This window comes from Miniopterus natalensis, chromosome 14 (assembly GCF_054644295.1).
Source record: "Miniopterus natalensis isolate mMinNat1 chromosome 14, mMinNat1.hap1, whole genome shotgun sequence".
NCBI classification, from domain to species: Eukaryota; Metazoa; Chordata; class Mammalia; order Chiroptera; family Miniopteridae; genus Miniopterus; species Miniopterus natalensis.
In genome coordinates, this window is record NC_142094.1 from 10,621,252 (window position 1) to 10,639,770 (window position 18,519).

At 54.3% G+C, this 18,519-nt stretch overlaps 2 protein-coding genes across 2 annotated transcripts in view; one reads left to right on the forward strand and one right to left on the reverse strand.

Annotated features, from left to right (window-relative positions):
• RASSF4 (Ras association domain family member 4) overlaps nucleotides 1-18,519 on the reverse strand; it is a 29,489-nt gene that overhangs the window by 9,629 nt on the left and 1,341 nt on the right. The window contains exons 2-3 of the mRNA XM_087824265.1: nucleotides 10,038-10,122; nucleotides 8,042-8,117 (exon numbers count right to left, since the gene is read on the reverse strand). Coding sequence (XP_087680391.1) covers nucleotides 8,042-8,117; nucleotides 10,038-10,099 — 138 coding nt within the window. The 5' untranslated portion in view covers nucleotides 10,100-10,122. The remainder of the gene's footprint in view (nucleotides 1-8,041; nucleotides 8,118-10,037; nucleotides 10,123-18,519) is intronic.
• DEPP1 (DEPP autophagy regulator 1) lies at nucleotides 1,421-2,777 on the forward strand. The gene is made up of 2 exons (XM_016206999.2): nucleotides 1,421-1,544; nucleotides 2,094-2,777. Exon 2 carries the CDS (start codon nucleotides 2,120-2,122, stop codon nucleotides 2,744-2,746), a length of 627 nt encoding a protein of 208 aa, XP_016062485.2. The 5' UTR covers nucleotides 1,421-1,544; nucleotides 2,094-2,119; the 3' UTR covers nucleotides 2,747-2,777.

Below are 18,519 nucleotides of genomic sequence, written 5' to 3' on the forward strand. Positions count from 1 at the left end.
GGTGTCCCAAGGGAACCCAGCTGCTACCTGCAGCCATGTCCATATAGTGGCGAGGAGATGTGGTCTAGGGGAGCATGGCCACACCAAGATCAGTGCTGTACAGGGCAACTTTCCACCCACAGCATGCCTGGGTTGGGGTCCCACGGTCACCAGGTCCTGCTGGGAACATGCTAAGGGTGCTGGACTCCATGCCCTCTGGAGCAGAGGTAGTGGCTCCTTGGAGCTGGGTTGCAGCCTCACCTTTCTCCCCATACTATTCCCATTAGTGGGTTGATTTCCAAGCTGGCTTCTTTTCTGAGGGTCAGGCTTGCCCTTCTCACTGCCCGAGACATGGCCAGCCCGCCTCCCTCCCACACAGCACGCCCACTCAGAGCATCCCTGTGAGCTGCACCAGCGCCCATGCAGGGCGGTGAAGTCAATCCTTCCAAGCAGAAGCCAGACTGCTGCACCCTTGCTCCAACCCTGTGGTGTCCTTCCACCCCCTCAAAGGGAAAAGCAATGTCCACAGAAGGTCCAATAACTGCCACCCACATGGACCAGTCATGCTGGTCCTTCGCTGTCCACTGAGCATGCCCAGCACACTGCTTTCCCTGGAGCTTTGCACATTCTGTCCCATCCACTGGGATTGTTCAGATCCCCACTCAATGTCCCTCCGAGAGAAGACCCTCCTGGCTGCGCTTTCCCTTGCAGCTGTGATGGGTACCTGAAATGACAGCCCCTATCACTGAGCACTTGCTTGTCTCCCTCATCAGAAGGAAAGCTCTAGAAAGCAGTTACTTGGTTCATTGCTGTGCTCCCTGCGCCTAGAGCAGCTGCTGGTGCACAGGAGCACAGACTAGATACCTGGGAACAAGGAATGGACAAGGTCTCATTTGGAAGCATTGCATCTCGGAAGCAGCAAAACCAGGACCCTGGCACCGCCCTTGGTCCCTGACCAGGGTGAGCATGTGTCGCCTGGGAGCAGGCTTAGCCGTGGGCCCCAGCCACCTCCAGGCTGAGCCCTCCCTTGGTGTCTGGCAAGGCCTCCTCACAGGGACAGCTCCGGGCTGGTGTGTCTCGGGGCTGCAGGGTGCTGGTGAAATACATAGTGGGGAACCTTCTAGGTGGTGGTAGCAGCCCCTAGGGCTGCCTCTCCCAGCCACCAGGGCCTGAGGTGACCAGTTGTGCTCACCCCTCCCCCGCCCTATAAAGTAAACATTTCCAGTGCCTCCCACAGGCAAACACTTGCTCCAGGCTGGCGCGGGGCCAGGCCCACCCACCAGGCTGTTTTCCTGAGAGCCTTCCTGAGCGCTGCTATTCTGGGCCCTCGTGACAGTGACTGATGGCTGGAGGAGAGGTATAAAAGCAGCTGTGGGGCCAAGGCTTGCAGACAGCTCAGGGAGGATCTGCTCTGGGCTGTGGCACACGGTCCTCCCGACAACCCGACACAGGGCACGGGGCTCCATCTGCTGGGCCCCTGTCCGCTGCCCAAGCTTCCTGGGAGTTCCCCGAGACTGTCCTTGCTCATCCAGCATCCCTGCTATCCCGGGTCCCCTCAGCTACAGGTAAGAGAGCCTCCCCGCCCCGGGTTTGAGATAAAACAGAATGGCCTCGTGTCTCTCCCAGGGCCGTCCTCAGTCTGGGACGCGCAGCCTCAGCGCGGGTCAGAGACTGGGGAGCAGGCAATGGCAGTGACAGTGGCTGCAGGGGGCTTCATGTCATAAAGAGTTTCACAGGAGGTGTCTTCAGTGTTTCTCACACGGAAGCAGGCATTTACAATCCCGTTTTATGGATGAGTAAGCCGAGGCTTGGAGAGATGGCACTGCCAAAGGTCCCCACGTCAGGAAGCGGCAGCCTGGTCTTAAACTAGGTTTCCTCTGACTCCAGTCCGTTAGGCTGGATTCTCCTGTTCACACAGGCTCTTAAGCAACAGTAACGATAGAGCCTTATGTACATGGGCTTTTAATGTGGGCAGAAAGGAGGGGCGAGGAGTCCTCAGGCTGTTCTCAGGCACATGACTCACAGAGGCAGCCTCGGCTGGGGGTGGGGAGGGCCTGGGGGGCAGGAGGAGAGGCATGGCAGGCCCTCACCCCTAGTTCTCTGTCAACCAACAGGCTCCTGCTTCCTGTTGTCGGCAGCCATGAGGTCTCGGCTTCTGCTTTCTGTGGCCCGTCTGCCCACGATCCGGGAGAGCTGGGAGGAGGTGCTGCCTGGGGGGCCCAGGCAGGAATCCCCGGCTTCCCCCAGCCTGGAGGACTATAGGAGGTCCATTCATCAGCTGGCACAGCCCACCTCAGTGCTGAACGAGGCTGCAGCCAGGACCCGGCCCAGCAAACCCCACTGGCACGCCCGGGCCTGCGAGAAGAGCTGCCCCACCGGGTCCCTACAGGACATCACCACTTGCTTCAGTGGCCAGCAGCCCCCGCTGCCTGGGGCCAGCACTGCTGACCCCCTGGACTGGCTCTTTGGGCAGTCCCAGGAAAAGCAGCCAAGATTCAGGGACCTGCCTAGGAGGACTGGTCCCTCTTTTGATCCCTGGGGTCCTCACAGACAGATGGAGAGCCGCGAGGCCCCAGGGGGCCCCAGAGGGAAGCTCTATGATGCTAAGGCACCAGGGCACTGTCCAGTGAGACCCTTAAGGGCCTGGCACCAGGGCTCCCGGGCTTCCCGGCAACCCATCCTGGCTGCAACCTCCCTGCCAAGCTCCCACCCCAGCAGAGTTTTCAGAACTCTCTATTTACACCTCCCAGTGATCAATGAACTCTGACCCCTTCCCAATAAAGACTTTTGTACAGAGAGAGCTGGTTTGTGTCACCTCTTCACCCCCCTCCCCTGAGGCAGGAGCTGTCCCTGGCAGGTCTCTGGGTGGGGACGGAGTTTCTGCAGGGGCTGCTTGCAGTGAGAGATGCCTGCTCTGAACAGTAAGGACAGCCTATTCCACAAGATGTCGTGCTGCTGGTCCTATTTGCATTGCTCCTTACTGGCTCATCACCTTGGGTACATTATTTAATATCTGTTTCTCGGTTTCCTCATGGGTAAGATGGGGACATTTAGTGGGTCCTGCCCCCTAGGCTGCTCTGATGAGGAAGTGGGTTAAAACACAGGCCATGGGGCACATGCTGCGAGCCTGGACACGAAGCAGCTGCTGCCTATGTGGGAAACGAGGTTGGGGGGGAGGAGAAGTGAGATCTCATCCCTCAGTGGTTTCAGAGCAAGGCCCTGGGCACCTTTGGAGCCCAGATTCCGTGAGGCCCAAGAGAAAAATGGAGTCTAAGGCAAATGCCCCCACTGTTTCAGGGGACATGTCACGGTGGCATCGGGGGTACCTCAGTGGCTCCAGCTTACAAGTCCTGTTGTACTATCAGGTGAGTTTCCCTGAGGCTAAGGGCCAAGACAGAACCTGCACCAGCTCAGCCTGCAGGGTGCCAAGTGACCACATCAGGTGACCCTGTCCCCACCCATCCCTACCCCTATCTGCCTCCACCCAGGGGAACTCAACTGTGGGGGGTGAAGAGCAGGGTATTGTCTAGCTACCCTGTTCGCAGACAAGTCCAGGGGTCAAGGCCTCACTCCACATGTCCTCAGGCCCAGGTCAGCCTGGGCCAGTCCTGGGTCCCCCAGAGACCTGCAAACCCCCATTTCCTGGAGGCATTTGGCAAGCAAGGAGAGGGTGAAGATTAGGGGAGAGGAGGGTTTTCCTCCTCAGAGAGGCATGTGAGCGTCAGAAAACTCAAAGGAGTCAGGCCTGAGAACCCGTCACCCTGCTCCCTGGGGTGGGTCAGAGTTGGCTGACCTTGGCCAGGGTGAAGGGGACAGAGAGGCGAGGAGGGGGTACTGGGGCTGCAGCCACGCTCACGCCCGCTGCACTTCCTCCACCTCCTTGCTCTGTGGACTACCAAAAATCCTCTTTCATTCTTTTTTTTAAAGCTATTTTAAAATTGCTTTGGATTTTTAAAATGTTACCTGTCTTTTATGTGTTTTGTGGGGAGGCAGAATGTAAGCCACACATTTAAAAGAAAAAGTTTCAGGCAAGTTTCCTCACCTTTTCAACTGGGACACCAGTACCTATCCTCCGCACCTTGTAGGAGAGGAGTTGGGGACACTGGACAAATGCACTGGGAGATGGAGTTACAGGCACTGCGTACAATGTTTGCATCTGTCACACCTGCGTGTCTCTAGTCAGCTCAGACTGTGGGTCCCTGACCTTCTCTGGCCAAAAACATGTGGGAGAGACTTCGCCAGAGTGTCCTTAGGAGGTGGAGGGAGGGCTGGCCTGCTGAGTGGGTGCCTGCGTGGTGCCTGGGTGGGCGGGCACCCTGGGCTCAGCCTCACTCAGCCCCTTCAAAGTGGGTTTGAGGGAGGAAACTAGGTGGCCTGACTGATACCCCACAAGCTCAGGAACCACACTACTGTATTTGGGGTCAGAGGAGACCTGGGGGGTTCTGGTTGCCTCTGCTAATATCTCTCAATGTGAAAGAAATTAATGGCACTTTCAAAAGGTGACTCCCCCCCCAAATAAAGAATGAAGGGCTGGGGAAGGGGCTTGGCATGGCAGTGCCCCATGCTCCTGAGGGACAGAAAGCCTTGGGGAAGGTCCTCGTGGGGGGTGCCTATAGAGCCGGCTCACTCCTCCCACCCACAGTTGGAGTAGGCGTGGTGCCTGGTCAGGGCCACCAGGGGGAGCTTCGAGCCCATGAGAGCTGAGCACAGACTGGGTGGGAGGCCAGTTCTAGGAGGGGCCCCAGAAGCACTCACCAGGACATGAGGGCCCTACTGCCTCTTGCTCACATGAGTAATTAGTCATGAATTCACCCACAGGTTGTCCATTTTTCTCTTGAGATGCCGACTAGCCAGGTTAAAACTCTCTGCTATTTTTAAAAGATAGACTGCTCCCAGTTGCCCCAGCTTTTCACTGTAATACAAGCAAAATTACCCCAAAGACAAGGCTCAGAGTAGAGGAAGCTAGTGCCTTGGCTTCCTCAGCGGGAATCCCTCGCACCTCGCTCTTGGGAACATGTGCCCCAGTCATGGCCTCTGGCCCCTGACACAGACACCTTGATCTCTCCAAGTTCTATGGACCCCGGATAAGACTGTGAAGTTGCTCCAGGGGAGGCCCGGTGACAAAAGGGGAGGGGTCTGTTTAAGACCCCCCCCATGGCCCTGTGAGAGGACACACCTGGTGCTGGCCCCTCGGCGGCCCGAGGGCACCTTAGGTTGGGTGTCCCTGCTCCATGCTGGCGATGGTGTTGCTATATTACAAACATCTGCTCAGGCCTCGATGCCACGCCAGCCCTTTCCCTTACTGAGAGGCTTAAACCCTGAGAGCCTCAGTCCCTTTGTCTGGGAAATGGTGGCTCCCATGTTGCAAAGCTCTTGTATTACAAAAGATAAAACAGAGGCAAAGAGCCTGAGGCCAGGCTGCCCTGCCCTCAGGGCCTGCAGTGCCTAGGGCGAGGCCAGCCTGAGGGGGCCCTGCAGCACTGCCTGGATCCATGAGTCCCCAGGCCCAGGAGGCCCAGTCTGCTTCTGAGAAACTGCAGAGCCCTGGATGCTGGCTTGTGGGTGGGTTGTGGAGGGACGTGGTGTTCCAGGAGCATTCCAGTGTCAGAACTCCAGGCCTCCCACACCTGCAGCCTAACTTTTTGGTGGCTGTCTCCTCCGAAAGATGCACATTTCTCAGGCTGTTAAGGCTGTGGAAGGTTCCTGAAAGGTACTTTCCAGATTCAGGGAGATCAAGCCAGACCCGCACACGTGTTTTAGGGTTGGGAACATGAAAATCCCTGCTGTGGGATATTAGCTTCCTACCACTGGGGGCTGCCAGGAATGCCTGACACCACCGTGAGGTCTCCCATGTCTCCACGTGGACTGTCCCATCACACCCAAGCACAGGGCACAGGTTCGGGCTTCCAGCCCTGCTCCCCACACAGCTGTTGCTGCAGAGGGGTTTGTTGCAGGGAATCCCAAGTGCCAACACCAAGCTCTCAGACCAGCGGATCTCAAAAGTGTCCTCCTCAGAGGACAGATGAAGAGCCTCGCTTGGCAGGCCTGGGGGAAGGAAGGTGATAAGAACTGCGGTCCTAACAAGTTCCCAGGCGATGCTGAAGCTGCAGGTGTGGGAATCACATGTTAAGAGCCACCATGATCTTGGATCAATCCCTGAATAGCCCAGAGCTGAGGAGCAGGGCCCAGCCAGAGACCACACCCCATGCTGCCAGCACAAGAACAGAAGTGGGCCCAGCTCCTCACTTAGCAGCACAGGTCAAAACTGCCCAGCACACTAGAGCTCAGGATTCAGCCCAGCTCACCCTGCGCCTGCTGGCTGGTCATCCAGCGCCTATGCTCAGGACCACACTACCTGGCCCAGGGGATGCAGAACCAGGCAGGCAGTCGGGCTCAGCTCTGGGAGCTTCCACTAAAGTAAGGAAAGAGACAGTGAAACCAGACATAACAGAGCAGTGGAACCAGAGCCCTGCAGTGCAGTAAGGAGCTGGTTAAGGTGGGGCTGGGAGGACAAATGCCAGAGGCCACTCTGCAGAGGGAGGAGCATGAGGCAAGAAGTGCTCGGCAGAACAGGATGGGGAACAAGGTGTCAGGGGTGGTCCTGGCCCCGTGTAGGTGGGCAGGTCGAGGTGAGGTGGAGTGTGAAGTGTGTGCCATTCAGATCATCACCGGCAGCCCAGCACGCCTGGACCAGGGGCCAGCAGCTTCTGTCCTGTCCAGGCTCCTGAATGTGGCACAATGGCTTGGCTTGCCTGACTGGGTATCTCAGGTGGCCAAGCAATGCGGTCTGGCAGGTAGGTTTCAGTGGACCCTCCCTTATGCCACTGAGAGATGGCCCCCAGCTGCCCCCAGCTGCCTGGACTCACTCTCTGGTCTGGGAACTGCAGGAGGAGGTATGGCTGTTTAATTGCTAAAGGGAATGAAGATTAATGAGCAGTGGCCTCCACCTAGATGAGATGTCTGTGGGTTGATGGGGGCTTGAGCCCATTCTCATGTTCAACATGAGAAAGGGGGCTCAGAGGCTGTGGCTCTCATCACACACTGACAGGCCCGAGAAAGTCCAGGAGTCACCTGGTCTCAACCTCGGAAAGTCCCCAAATAGAACCTTACTATAGTAAGACTCCCCAGTAGGCTTTACAAATAAATTGAGTTAGAGGGTTTATTTGTAATTCCCCAGCCTGGGTTCCCATGTGAGGGTTCCAGATGGCAGCAAGGCTAGGCCTCTACTTGATCTGCTCAGTGAATGGCCCCCAAGCCTGGGCCCTGCTGGCCATGCCCAGAGTCCAGCTGGTGCCACAGGATATGTATGGCCTACAGTCAGGCTTTGTTTAGTCCACATGGGGTTTCAAGGTTTGGGAAATTCCACATGGAATTCCAGGTATGTAGCTTCTTTTGAATTGCCATAAAGGCTCTGAGTGCACCAGTACACATTCCTGCAGCATTGCCGGGTTTGATCTGATGGGCAGCAGTGGCCTGCAGGTGGCATGGTTACTCCCTCGTGTCTTCCACTCCCTGTGCCAGTCCTGCCTCTCATATTTGGACCTGCTGGGCACTGAGAGAACCTTTTGGGGAGCTCTCCTCCATGTCAAGCCTTTCCCCTAATGTTTATTCTGACTGACAAGCACAAAGACCCTCCTTTTATGCCGCGATTGCCCAGTGAACTGCGTATGCCAGGGCCCTGTGCTGAGCTCCTCATTTGTGCTGTGGGATTGGTGATCTCAAAGATTTCAAAGCCCAATGTCCTGACAATTCACCGATACAAAAGTGCTAGGTGGAAGGAGGAGGTCCACAGGATGATTCCCACCTGCTCTGAATTCTCACAGGGGTATTCTGACCCTCTGCACCCCTTGCGGGGGCCTCAAGCAGAGAGCCTGGCTACTGGTCACCTGATCCCCAACTCAGGGGATGGGTGACCTGATAATTCACTACCCAAATGGGGACACTTCTGAGTGAAGGAGATGGTCTTAACAATTACACTGGAATAACAGGTATGAACTGGGACTGTCTGCGGCAGACGGTGGATAAATGGTGACTCTGAATAAAGAAGAGAAACAGGCCTCACCTCTCGGTGTCTCAGCTGAAAGCTTCTGCCCTCATGGTAGCAGTTGTAGGTCTTCAGCAGGCTTAGGAGCTCTGACCTGAGAAGGGAAAGACACATGCATACTCTTTGAGCGCGGCCAGGTCCTGGACAAGGTGTTTGCCTTCATTGGCCTCAGTTTCTTCATTTGTAGAATGGGCACAATAGCACATGTCTTGCTGGCCACACATAATCGGTTAAGAGACCAGACTGCCATTGGGCACATGCCCTTCAGTCTTCTTGAGGATTTCACATATCAGCCCCACGGAAGGGGTGGGACTGAGAGGGACATGAAACTCGCAGATGGACCACATCACTGTGCCCTAGGGTGTCTGCATACTCACCATTGTGGATGAAAGCTCCGGACAGCTCCCTGTGCTCTGGGCCATTCCCTCAAATAAATCTCTGGGGCTTGGATTATTGACATTTTAAAGGCTCCTGCTTTCCCCCCATGTTACTTCCTACAAGGGCCTGGTATGGCTGCCATGGGGGCACCACGAGGGCAACCTGCCTTTCTCATCCTGACTTCCCGAGGTATGACCAAGGGACGAAGGTAACAGCGGTAAGTAGGATCCTGAAGGCCTAGGGAGGCCACTCTGCCCACACGGTTCCTCCCCGGAATAAAAGGGAAAAACCCACTGTGCCTTGGCTGGCGTGTGGCAGAGAGAAGACGCTGGCAGCAGCCTGTACCCAGGCTGGGCTCTGCAGGGCAGCACCATCCAATAGATATAAAATGGGAGTCACAGGTGGAATTTTAAACCTTTAGTAGCCACAATACAAGGGAAAATGAAATAGGTGAAATTGGTTTTAATAACCCATTTTATTGAACCCAATATATCTAACATATTGTCATGTCAGCATGTAATCTATATAAAAATATTGATGAGATCTTGGTCATTATTTTATTTTGTAAGAAGTGTTTGCCACCTGGAACATCTTTTATATCAACTGCACCTCTCCAGCCACAGGTCACATGCTCCGCAGCCACACTCAGGTGGTGGCTCCCCTGCCCGAGGGCACCTTTAACTTTACTGCAACAGCCCCAAACAGCGGATGGCAAGACCCAGTCTGTGATGTGGGGACGATGGTAACCGACAGGGGAAGTGACTTACAACTTCATGGCATTAACAAAGCAGGATCCAATGTTGTATGTTCACTGTGCTTATAAGTGTGTAAACGCTGAACACAAAATTATTAGGAGATATATACATAGAATTAACATGTTATGGTGATTATGACTTTCCCCAAAATGATATCTAATATTGTTCTTATTATAAAATTTAAATAAGAAAGATGATGGTATGGGAAGCATTGTGAAATGATACAATAAAATGCTGTCTGTTTTCTCAGGGCCTCTGATAAGAGGACGTAGGCGCAGGTCTTCAGTAAAAGCTAGTCCGCATCAGAGGCTGGCTTGTTTTCAGGTCGGCTCATAGGAGTTGCCAAGAGTAGAAGATATTTAGACTCAGAACTCAAAAAGCAACATAAAATGACAACTATACTTTAGTTCAGAAATAAATTTTCAAAAGTATCCTACACATTTTTTACGATGAGAGTAAACCAAATAAAGACAAGCAAAGCTAAAAATCATTGTGTCAATAAAATACACTTTTTCAGTAAAAACTCAAAACCAGTTTTTCGGGTTTTTTCTTTCACTGTTTAACACAACAATGAGAGTGTCAGCATCGCTCTAGTTATTTTTGTTCCTTGTTTTTCAGTATTGCTCTAGTTTATAAATAAATACCGTCCGCAGAGTCTCAGGGCACATTGTCTGCCCATCCTGCTTTTGTGAGCCGGAGGGGCAGAGGTCAAGTGCACACCCTGAAGATCCTTAGCTCCAAAGACGCCCGCGCCGAGCACAAGGCGCCCCACCCCCCTGGGCAGGCACCCTCAGGTGCACGGGAAGTGCCGGGCACCCCGCTCCCGCCGGCTGCCCAGGGAGGGGGTGGGGCGCGGGCCCGCCCCGCCCGCCCGCGCTTACTTGGGGATGGACCTGCTGTCGCTGACGGGCACGTGGGAGCCGGGCGGGCACTCTTCCTTCATCTTCCGTCTGCAGACCCGGTGACCTGCCAGAGGACGGGGAGGGCGCCCCGACCGGTGAGCGGAGGAGGCCGGGCGCGCCCGGAGCCCACCTCCCGGGTCCAGCCCCCCTCCCGCCTGCAGCGCCCGGCCCAGGCCGAAACTGGGGTCCACACCCCACGTGCCGGCCAGGCGCCCCCTGGTGGCCACGGTCAGAACCGCCGAGTCGGCCTTTGCCGGCCCGATCGGTCCCCTCCGGAACCTCTCCGTCATCCCTGGGAGTCAGGGTTCATCGCCTCATGTTTCAGATCAGGGGCTTTCTTCCCTCCGCGGGGACACCCGGAATAATGGTTTCTGTCTCGGTGACTCCTCCAAACCCCCGCAGCGCCTGGGCCTGTCTCCTCCATCGGCCCCGAGGCCAGGTGGGCGCCCAGGGGCAGCTGCCCAGCGATGGTGGGTCAGCGGGTACCACGCTCGCTACTCGCCAGGGGCCGTGTTGAGCATTTCCCAGGGATCACAGCAGGCCCTTGGATAACGTCCTTTCCTCCAATGTTGTTTTGCTACAGCATCGATGAGATACTGCAGGAGCTTAACCCCCTTTATATCACTCAGCCTATTATAAAATTGCTTTCTTTAGGTGTCATTTCACTTGAAGGCACAGAACCTACTGCCAACGTTAAGGGAGGGCTTCCTGTATTTCATTTACTCCTTACAACATTACGAGGTAAGTACCACCCTGTTCTCATTTTATAGATGAGAAAACGGACAGAAGTTAAGAGCTTTGCCCAAGACCCCAGCGAAGTAAGTGGCAAAGCCACTGTGAACACAGGCACTCAGAGCCCAGATTCTGTTCTTTAGGTTCTTTCCTGTGTTGATCTTGGACAGTGGCTTGAACCCCTGGGGGAAGTGAAGATGGGGAATATATAAAATAGAGTCACTGTAGCTAAGCTGCAAAGATTACAAACATTACAAAAGTCGAGGTATGAGGAAAGACTCTTTTTCTAAGTAGCCTGGGAACTGAAACTTTTTTGAACTTTCCAGTCCTGCGTCAATGCCTGGATATACATCTGGGCCCCCAGGTAAGCCTCTAATTACCCCTGACGGCGTCCCGCTGACATCTGTTATCGCAGCCCCTGGGACCTGCGCCCATGTTCCAGGTCACCTGACTTCCATCCCCCTGCTGCCCATCATCTGACTGGTGACCCTCCTGCAGCAATCCCCGGACAAGAACGCAGGGCTGATAATTCTCAAGAATGCACTTTTTGCTCTAAAAACCTTTTCCTTTCTTCTCTGGAACACTTCTAGGTTTACAGTTTGCAAAACCCAAGGCCCTTGAATGAATCTTTATTCCTTTATTCTAGCAAAGCCTCCAGACTCTTTGTGAGTTTGTTTGACACCTCTGAGCCTCCCTTTTCTCATCTGTGCAATGGGGTAATATCTGCCCTATGGGACTGTCAGTGGATTCACACAGGAAACTGTCTCTTCCCACTCACAGCCTGGAGTGGTCTGTGGAGCTTCTCGTACTCCCGGGTTCTGGGAGGGGGGCAAATCCACAGGAGCTTTCTCTGTCATGTTGGCATCTTTTCCACAGGTGCCGACGTCTAACTCTCTCCACACCACTCTGGCCAAGGACTCTCTCTTATCGAGGCCCTTCACACCACCGAGGTTGGCTCCTTCACAAAACCACCGTGGCTGTTCACACAGACTTGGCTCAGTCACACCTTCCTGCCCTGTGTGTGCAGATGTCACCAGGGCCCAGCTCCCTCAGCAGAGCCTGTCACCACAGAGTGCCCTGTCCCCGTGGGCACTGACTGACCAGTCAGCACACTCCCTCCCTGCCTGCTGGACACCACTCACAGACAAACCAGCCTGCCTCTGTGTTGGCAGGAATGCCTGGTTCTGGAGGCAGGGGAAATGGTAGGTATGGGGAAGGGGAATTGTTTGAGGGAGGGAGGTGGGCTTCCCAGTGACCTCAGAATCATCCTACAAATACCTCCCTCTGCCTTTGTCTGGAGGCAAATCTCAGCCTGGAGAGAGGTCAGGCTCCCTGGCAGGGGCTGGGCAGGCCCCCAGCTAGAGCCAGCAGGAGGCCTTCCCCCATGAGGCACAGGATGAGGCCCCACTGGGCCTGGTGAGGGGACCAACTGCTGCATTCTTCTAGCCCATTTCAAAACAGGGTTTCAGTTCCTCAGCACCTCAGGAGTCCTGTGGAAAAAGTGACTGCCAGGCTCACCCCCAAGGTAGTTCCTCAAATACTGCCCACACAGAAGCTGCCTTACTGGAGCCCAGGGCTGCGTTTACCCAGAACTAACGGGGTGGTTTTTCCCTTGCCTTCCTCTTTACCCCACTTCTTTCCCACTCTTCCCCACGCCCTGCTCAGCTCCAGCCTTCCCGAGCTGCTCACAGCTCCCCTAAAGGCTGTGCCCTTTCCTCCATTCGGGCTTTTAGGGGCTGTTTTCTCAGAACACAGCCGCCTCCCTGTCCTACACCCTGATGCTCCTCAGGAGTCGCCTGCCAGAGCAGCTCCCCTCAGCCCTGCTCCAGCTCCGGGCGCCCCCCTCTGCTGGACCCAGAGCTCCCCGCTCTGTGGCCTGTTCTGACTCCCCCAGGAGGAGTGTGCCACCTCAGGGCTGCTGCTTTTCTGCCTCACCACTTCTTTCTGGCAACGAACACAAGCCTGGAGCTTCGCAGGAGGTTCATAAATGGCTGTTAAATGATCAGATGACTATAAGAAGCTGCATGGGTACCCAAAAGTCAACTTTCCCAGAGCCGTGCAGGTACAGCTGGAATAAAACACACAAAAGTCTCCAGGGGCCAGGGAGGTGGCTCAGCGGAGACACTGGTCAGCAGGTCCACAGGGAGCTGGGGACATGTCCCTTCTCTAGAGGGTCAGCTCTTCCCTGTTTCATGAGAAGCCAGAATCTGAATTTTTAAAAAAATCCTCATCCGAGGATGATGTATTTTTATTGATTTTAGGGAGAGAGAAAGGTAGAGAGAAAGAGAGAGACAAATCAATGTGAGAGAGAAACATTGAACAGTTGCCTGCTATACACCCATGACTGGGAATTGAACCTGCAACCTTTTGGTGTACAGGACAATGCTCCAACCAACTGAGCCACCTGGCCTGGGCAGAAATCTGGATTTTTATTGGCTACATTTCTCTGTTTGAAGTTGGGTGACTGGGTAGACACTGACTGCCCTGTGACCATGTGATGGCTTACATTTTCAGCCCCTGCAGCTGTGGGCCTGAGGCTAACTCTGCAAACAGAAGTGTGTGTGTCTCCGCCAGGCTAGCTCACGTGAGCCACTGCAACCTTGCAGCTCTCCCGTCCCTGCCATGGTGACCCTGAAAGCCACATCAGCCTGGGTCCGTGAGTGCCTCTGTGGACAGAGTCCTCTGCCAGCCACAGTGGACTTGGATTGGGAAAGAGAAACCTACCTCTGTGGTGAAAGCCCTGGTATGTCAAGGATGTTAGTGCAGTGTAGTGTGGACTAGGCTGACTGAGGCAGAACGTGATTCCAATGATATATATGTACATCTAGGTAAAGGTAAACTATAGCCAGACAAAACACACTTGCAACACAGCTGCCCAGAGTGGAGCTCAGTCTGTGACTTCTGGTTCAGGACATGACCCAGCTGACAACGCTTCCATCCCCCCACAGCATGTGGGGAATATGCCCATGTTGCCCTATGCAGTAGGAACACTTAGAGGTGGGTTTCTCTCTAAGTTAAGCAGTGACTAGTTATTAAAAGATGCTTCCTACAGAGCTCTGGGCTGGGAGCTGCTAAAGACCCAGGTGTCTTCAGTTGCATGTCTTTTCCTCTCTGAGCCTTCATTTTCCTATCTGTGCAATGGAAATGTTGACCTTTGGTGGGGTAGACATTTCTCAACTGTAGAACTCTGTTCAAATGGAACACTTATGTGAAATCAGATGAAAGGGGCTGCATTTGTGGACAGAGAGATGGGTGGCGGGGACCCCCACCCAGGGCCTGCCTAGGGCTCCGGATAATGCTGTTTGCCAAGCACTGTGCTGAGCATCATGTGAGATCATCCCACACTGGCCTTCAGGAGTGTTTCACCCCTGAGACTGCTAATTCAAAGGATGTAACTAAGGTGCTGAGTGTCTCCAGCTGGGGGAGCTGTACAGAGGAGGGGATCTGAAGGAAAGAGGAGGAGGGTCCTGGGTTGCAGAAGACAAAGTGAAGGGAAAAGGCAAAGCTGGGCAGAGGGTAAACAGCTTAGCTTGGAGAGTCAGAGGACATGGTGTGATACCTCAGGTGAGGGTGGGAGGTGAGCAAGGCTGGGGAGGCAATGAAGGGCCAACTTCAGCAAAGGGGGGCTCTTCCAACTTGCCAGGCTGGGCCTCCAGCCTTATGTGGTGGGAACCTTGTCCCCGCAGGGAAACAGCCTCTCCTTTGAGAGAAACATACTTCTGTGTCCTCTGGTGCTAATCAGCTGTGTGGCTCTGAGCAAATCATGTGGTGCCTCTGGTTCTCACCTGTCCGGACCTTTCACCCCAAGTAGGCAACGTCTCCTTCTCCTTCGGTTCCAGTCCTGAGCTCTGGGGTCACTCACGGAATCCCACTTCAAATCAGCACACTGTGCACTTGTGTCTCTTACTAGACTGAAAGTTGGGAGGCTTTTCATTCATTTTAATAATTCCAGTGTTTTATTGAGTTCTAAACTGAGCACATATGCCTAAGGGGTAACCTGGAGAAACCTGAATGAGAGCTTCCAGGGAGAGAGAGAGTGAGCACACACACCCTGCGAGAAAGCAGCTGGAGACTTTCCTCCCTGTGGAGCCTGTCCTGAAACCGCCCCTTAAACACCTGCTCTCTTGGTGCATTTGGCTGGCCTTAGAGACTCTCTAACCCAGTGTTTTTCAGTCTTTTATAAAAAAGCACAGCCTTGTCTTTAAATAAAACCCTAGGCAGAAGCCCACCATACAAATGGATTAAAGTGCCCTGGTTGAAGCAGGAGCAGCCGGTGGGGATGGGCTGGGGCTGACCTGCCACTCAGGCGCAGTCTGGAAACCCAAGAGTGACAGATGCTGCTGGGAAGGCCAAGCCCAGTAGCTCTGGGAGTCCAGCCTTCTTTGTCCCAGGCTGCTCCCCTCCCCCTGGCCCCAGGGCACACGGGCCTCTGGGCTTGCTTCCCAGTTAGAGGCGGCTCTGTCCCCAACACCAGGGCTCAACTCCAGCCAGGACTCCCTGCCCCAGGAGGAGGGGCCCCAGGGGAGGGTGCCAGCCTTGGTCACCTGTCCCAGTGAACAGGCAGTGAATTGTTTCAGCTTCCACTTCAGTGGCTGCTCAGCTAGCTGGCCCTGCGCTATTGTCCCCAGCCTCTCATTGGGGACAAAGGGCACTGACGCCTTTAGAATTGCTAGGCTTGGCCCATCTCTCCTCTTTTGGGGCCATGGAGCTCTGTGGAGCCTCAGGTCACCACTGCAGCCCAGTTCCTCCTGGCCAATGGCAGAAGGAAAAACAGAAGGCCGCAAGTGGCGTTTTCATAAAGCCAAATGGAACGCATTTGACAGCCTTTTACTCCAAGGCTACGAGCTGCCTGCTTTTTAGTATTACAATGCCCTCTCTCTTCTAAAATAATGGCAGAAAAGCTGGTCATGGCTCTCCTTACTTGGCAAAATGGAAAATGTCAGTATCCAAAGTAAAATGTTCTGAGAATGTCTGGGAAAGCTGAGAGCTTGGTAACCTCTGTTCTAACACTTTAAAACATTATGATTCTTATTTTCTTAGTTAGGCCTGATTAAATCATACATGTGACAGAAGTGACATGGGAAGCTTCAGAAAGGACAGAGCACATGGGACCCATCTGCTCTCACTAGAGGGAGGAAGGCGGTTCCCAGGGCCGACAGGTGCTAGTGACACTGCTGGGCAGCCTGGTTCCTGGTCCACAGCCTGAGGCTCCAGCTTTCAGCTGCCAGGCAGGGCGAGCGGGAAGGCGTGGAGGGCATCCCTGGCACCTGTTAGCCAGCACATGACAGGAGCTTGGCCAGCAAAGAAGCTGCAGTGTGGTATCAGCTGCCTCGAGAGGGGGCCTGGCTGGACACAGGCTGCTCCTCAGCGACACATTTTTGCCAAGAAAGCCAACTGTTGTGATGTGGATGGCAGGCAGCACTCAGCAGCTGCAGATCTGACCCCCTTCCAAACTGCTGTCCTCACCCCTCCTCTGGATGCCACCCAACCCCTGTGGCTCAGCCACATACCTCCCTGCCCCAGCACTGATGGCTAGGAAGCCCTGGGAGGACACTATGCACAGCAGAAGAGGTGGCTGCAGAGCCACCAGCTACCTCCACTCCCCACCTTCCCCTGGGTGAACCCCACAGGCTCCTGCTTGCCTTTACTATATCCTCACCACTTATGCAGTTCTGGGCTCCCACTGACAGGTCTCCCTGAGCCCATTTTGGCACCCAGGCCTCCTTGACGTGGTTACCCTTCCCCTGAAGAGCTGGGCCCTCTGCACCCATGAAGACTGGCCTTCTGCCCAGCTTCCGACAACCCCAACCCAGGGGCAGCTGGATTTCTGGTTTCTGCCCTTGCTTCCAGGGCATGGCAGGGTGGGCCCCAAAGCTGCTTCCAATCCCCTGCTCTCCCTCATATGCACACTCTCTGGCCCAGTGGGACCCTCCCCAAAACTAGGCTCCCCTCTCCTATGAAGAGGGGATCTACGGAAACGAATCCTCCCAGCTACACTTTTGGGCCAAAGAGATGCTCAGAATGACCACTGAGGCCTGGAGCCAGGGCCAGGGGTGCAGCCTCTTTGAGTGCTTGGTGCCCACTGGTGCCAGGCTGCACAGGCTGCTCTCCACAGCTGCCTTCACCTGTGCCATCCACTGTGCCAGGCCTGCGTGCCACCTGCAGCTGCTGGGGCTGGTTTCCTGTGAGGCATGGCATGCCTTAGAAACTTCTGGATCATGGAACCCTTTGGTGTCTTGAAGGTTTAACACATGATCCCCAGAAAAATGCATGTGTGTGTGCGTGTGTGTGGTGTGCACCTATGCACACGCTGAATTTGCACACCACTGCAGAGGATTGAGAAACTCTTGTTCATGTGCCTCTGGATCCTCAGATTCTGGTTAAGAGCTTCTGCTGAAACGTGTCACAGCAAAAGATAGGAAGCCAGGGGTGTCATGGAGAGAAGTTTGTATGTGGTTTTATTGGAGTATCAACTCAGTGTGTGACTTCAGAGTGTTGTGCCATCTTTTGGGCCTGGGTTTAGCCAGAGCTGTACTGGCAGCTGGTCTGGAGTGTCTTGAGGGCTCTTTCCATTTCAGAGGTTACAGGGTTTATGACACTCTCACCCCCATCTGCCCCCACCCCTCAAGGTTAGCAGGGCAAAGGGAGGGGGCTCTCAATCTCTCCCTCAGCAGCACACCCTGGGGAAGGAGTCAGACAGCTAGGAGAGGAGACTGAGCAAATGCAGTTCCCTTTAACACGAGTGGAAACACTGCAGAAGCTCCAGGAAGTGCAGCCACTTCCTATTTGACTTTAATTTACTTTAAAGCAATTTTATTTATTTATTTATTTTTTAAATCTTCACCTGTGGATATTTTTTCCATTGCTTTTCAGAGTGGAAGGGAGAGAAAGAGAGACAGAAACATTGACGTGATAGACACATCGATTGGCTGCCTCCGGATCAACCGAGGGATGTGCCCTTGACCAGAATCAAACCTGAGACCCTTCAGTCTGTGGGCTGATGCTCTAACCACTGAGAAATATGGCTAGTGCTACCTTAAAGCAGTTTTAAAGTACTTTCTTCTGCACTCTGATGGGCTAACCACCCACCCTTCACAAGGATCTGGGCTTAGAGCTCTGCTCTGTGATTCCTTAGCTGTGTGGCCTCAAGCAAGTCCCTTTCCCTCCCTCAACTGTAGGCCCATCATTATTAGTTGAATTACTGAGGCTGGGGAGGTGAGTGAGATGTCAGAGACAGGCCTCACATGGACTAAGGTGATAAACAGAAGCTCCAGGTATAGGTCATAATGGGAGTCAGGGGCTCCAGAGAGACGGCGAGGCTCTGGAGATGGGAATGCGGGACTCAAAGAGGACGACAATCCTCCCAGGAGGAGTGGCTGTGAGTAAGCACATATTTGAGAGTTTACTCTCAAAGCGTGGATCCAAGCTCCCAGAGGTACAGTCCAGAGGGCGTTCTGGTCGACCCGATAATCAGGGTCTCCCCTTTGAGGCTCTGCATTTACTGGATCTGAACTGCGACATGTCCCATTCTGTTCATGTTCTTTGTTATGAGTCACTGTCTAGCTGCCCCTGACCCCAGAGGACCCTGGACCTTCACTCTGTTCTTGACCTCCAGGCTACCCACTGCAGTCTCACCATGGGAACACAACCCACACTGACACTGGAATCTGAAGCCCCAACCTCGTTTTCACTGTCAAGTCTTGAGCCACCAGCACTACACAGGGAGAGA

Bases quoted from the DNA above. Each gene is read 5' to 3' on its own strand.
- DEPP1 (XM_016206999.2), top strand. From the start codon at position 2,120: ATGAGGTCTCGGCTTCTGCTTTCTGTGGCCCGTCTGCCCACGATCCGG.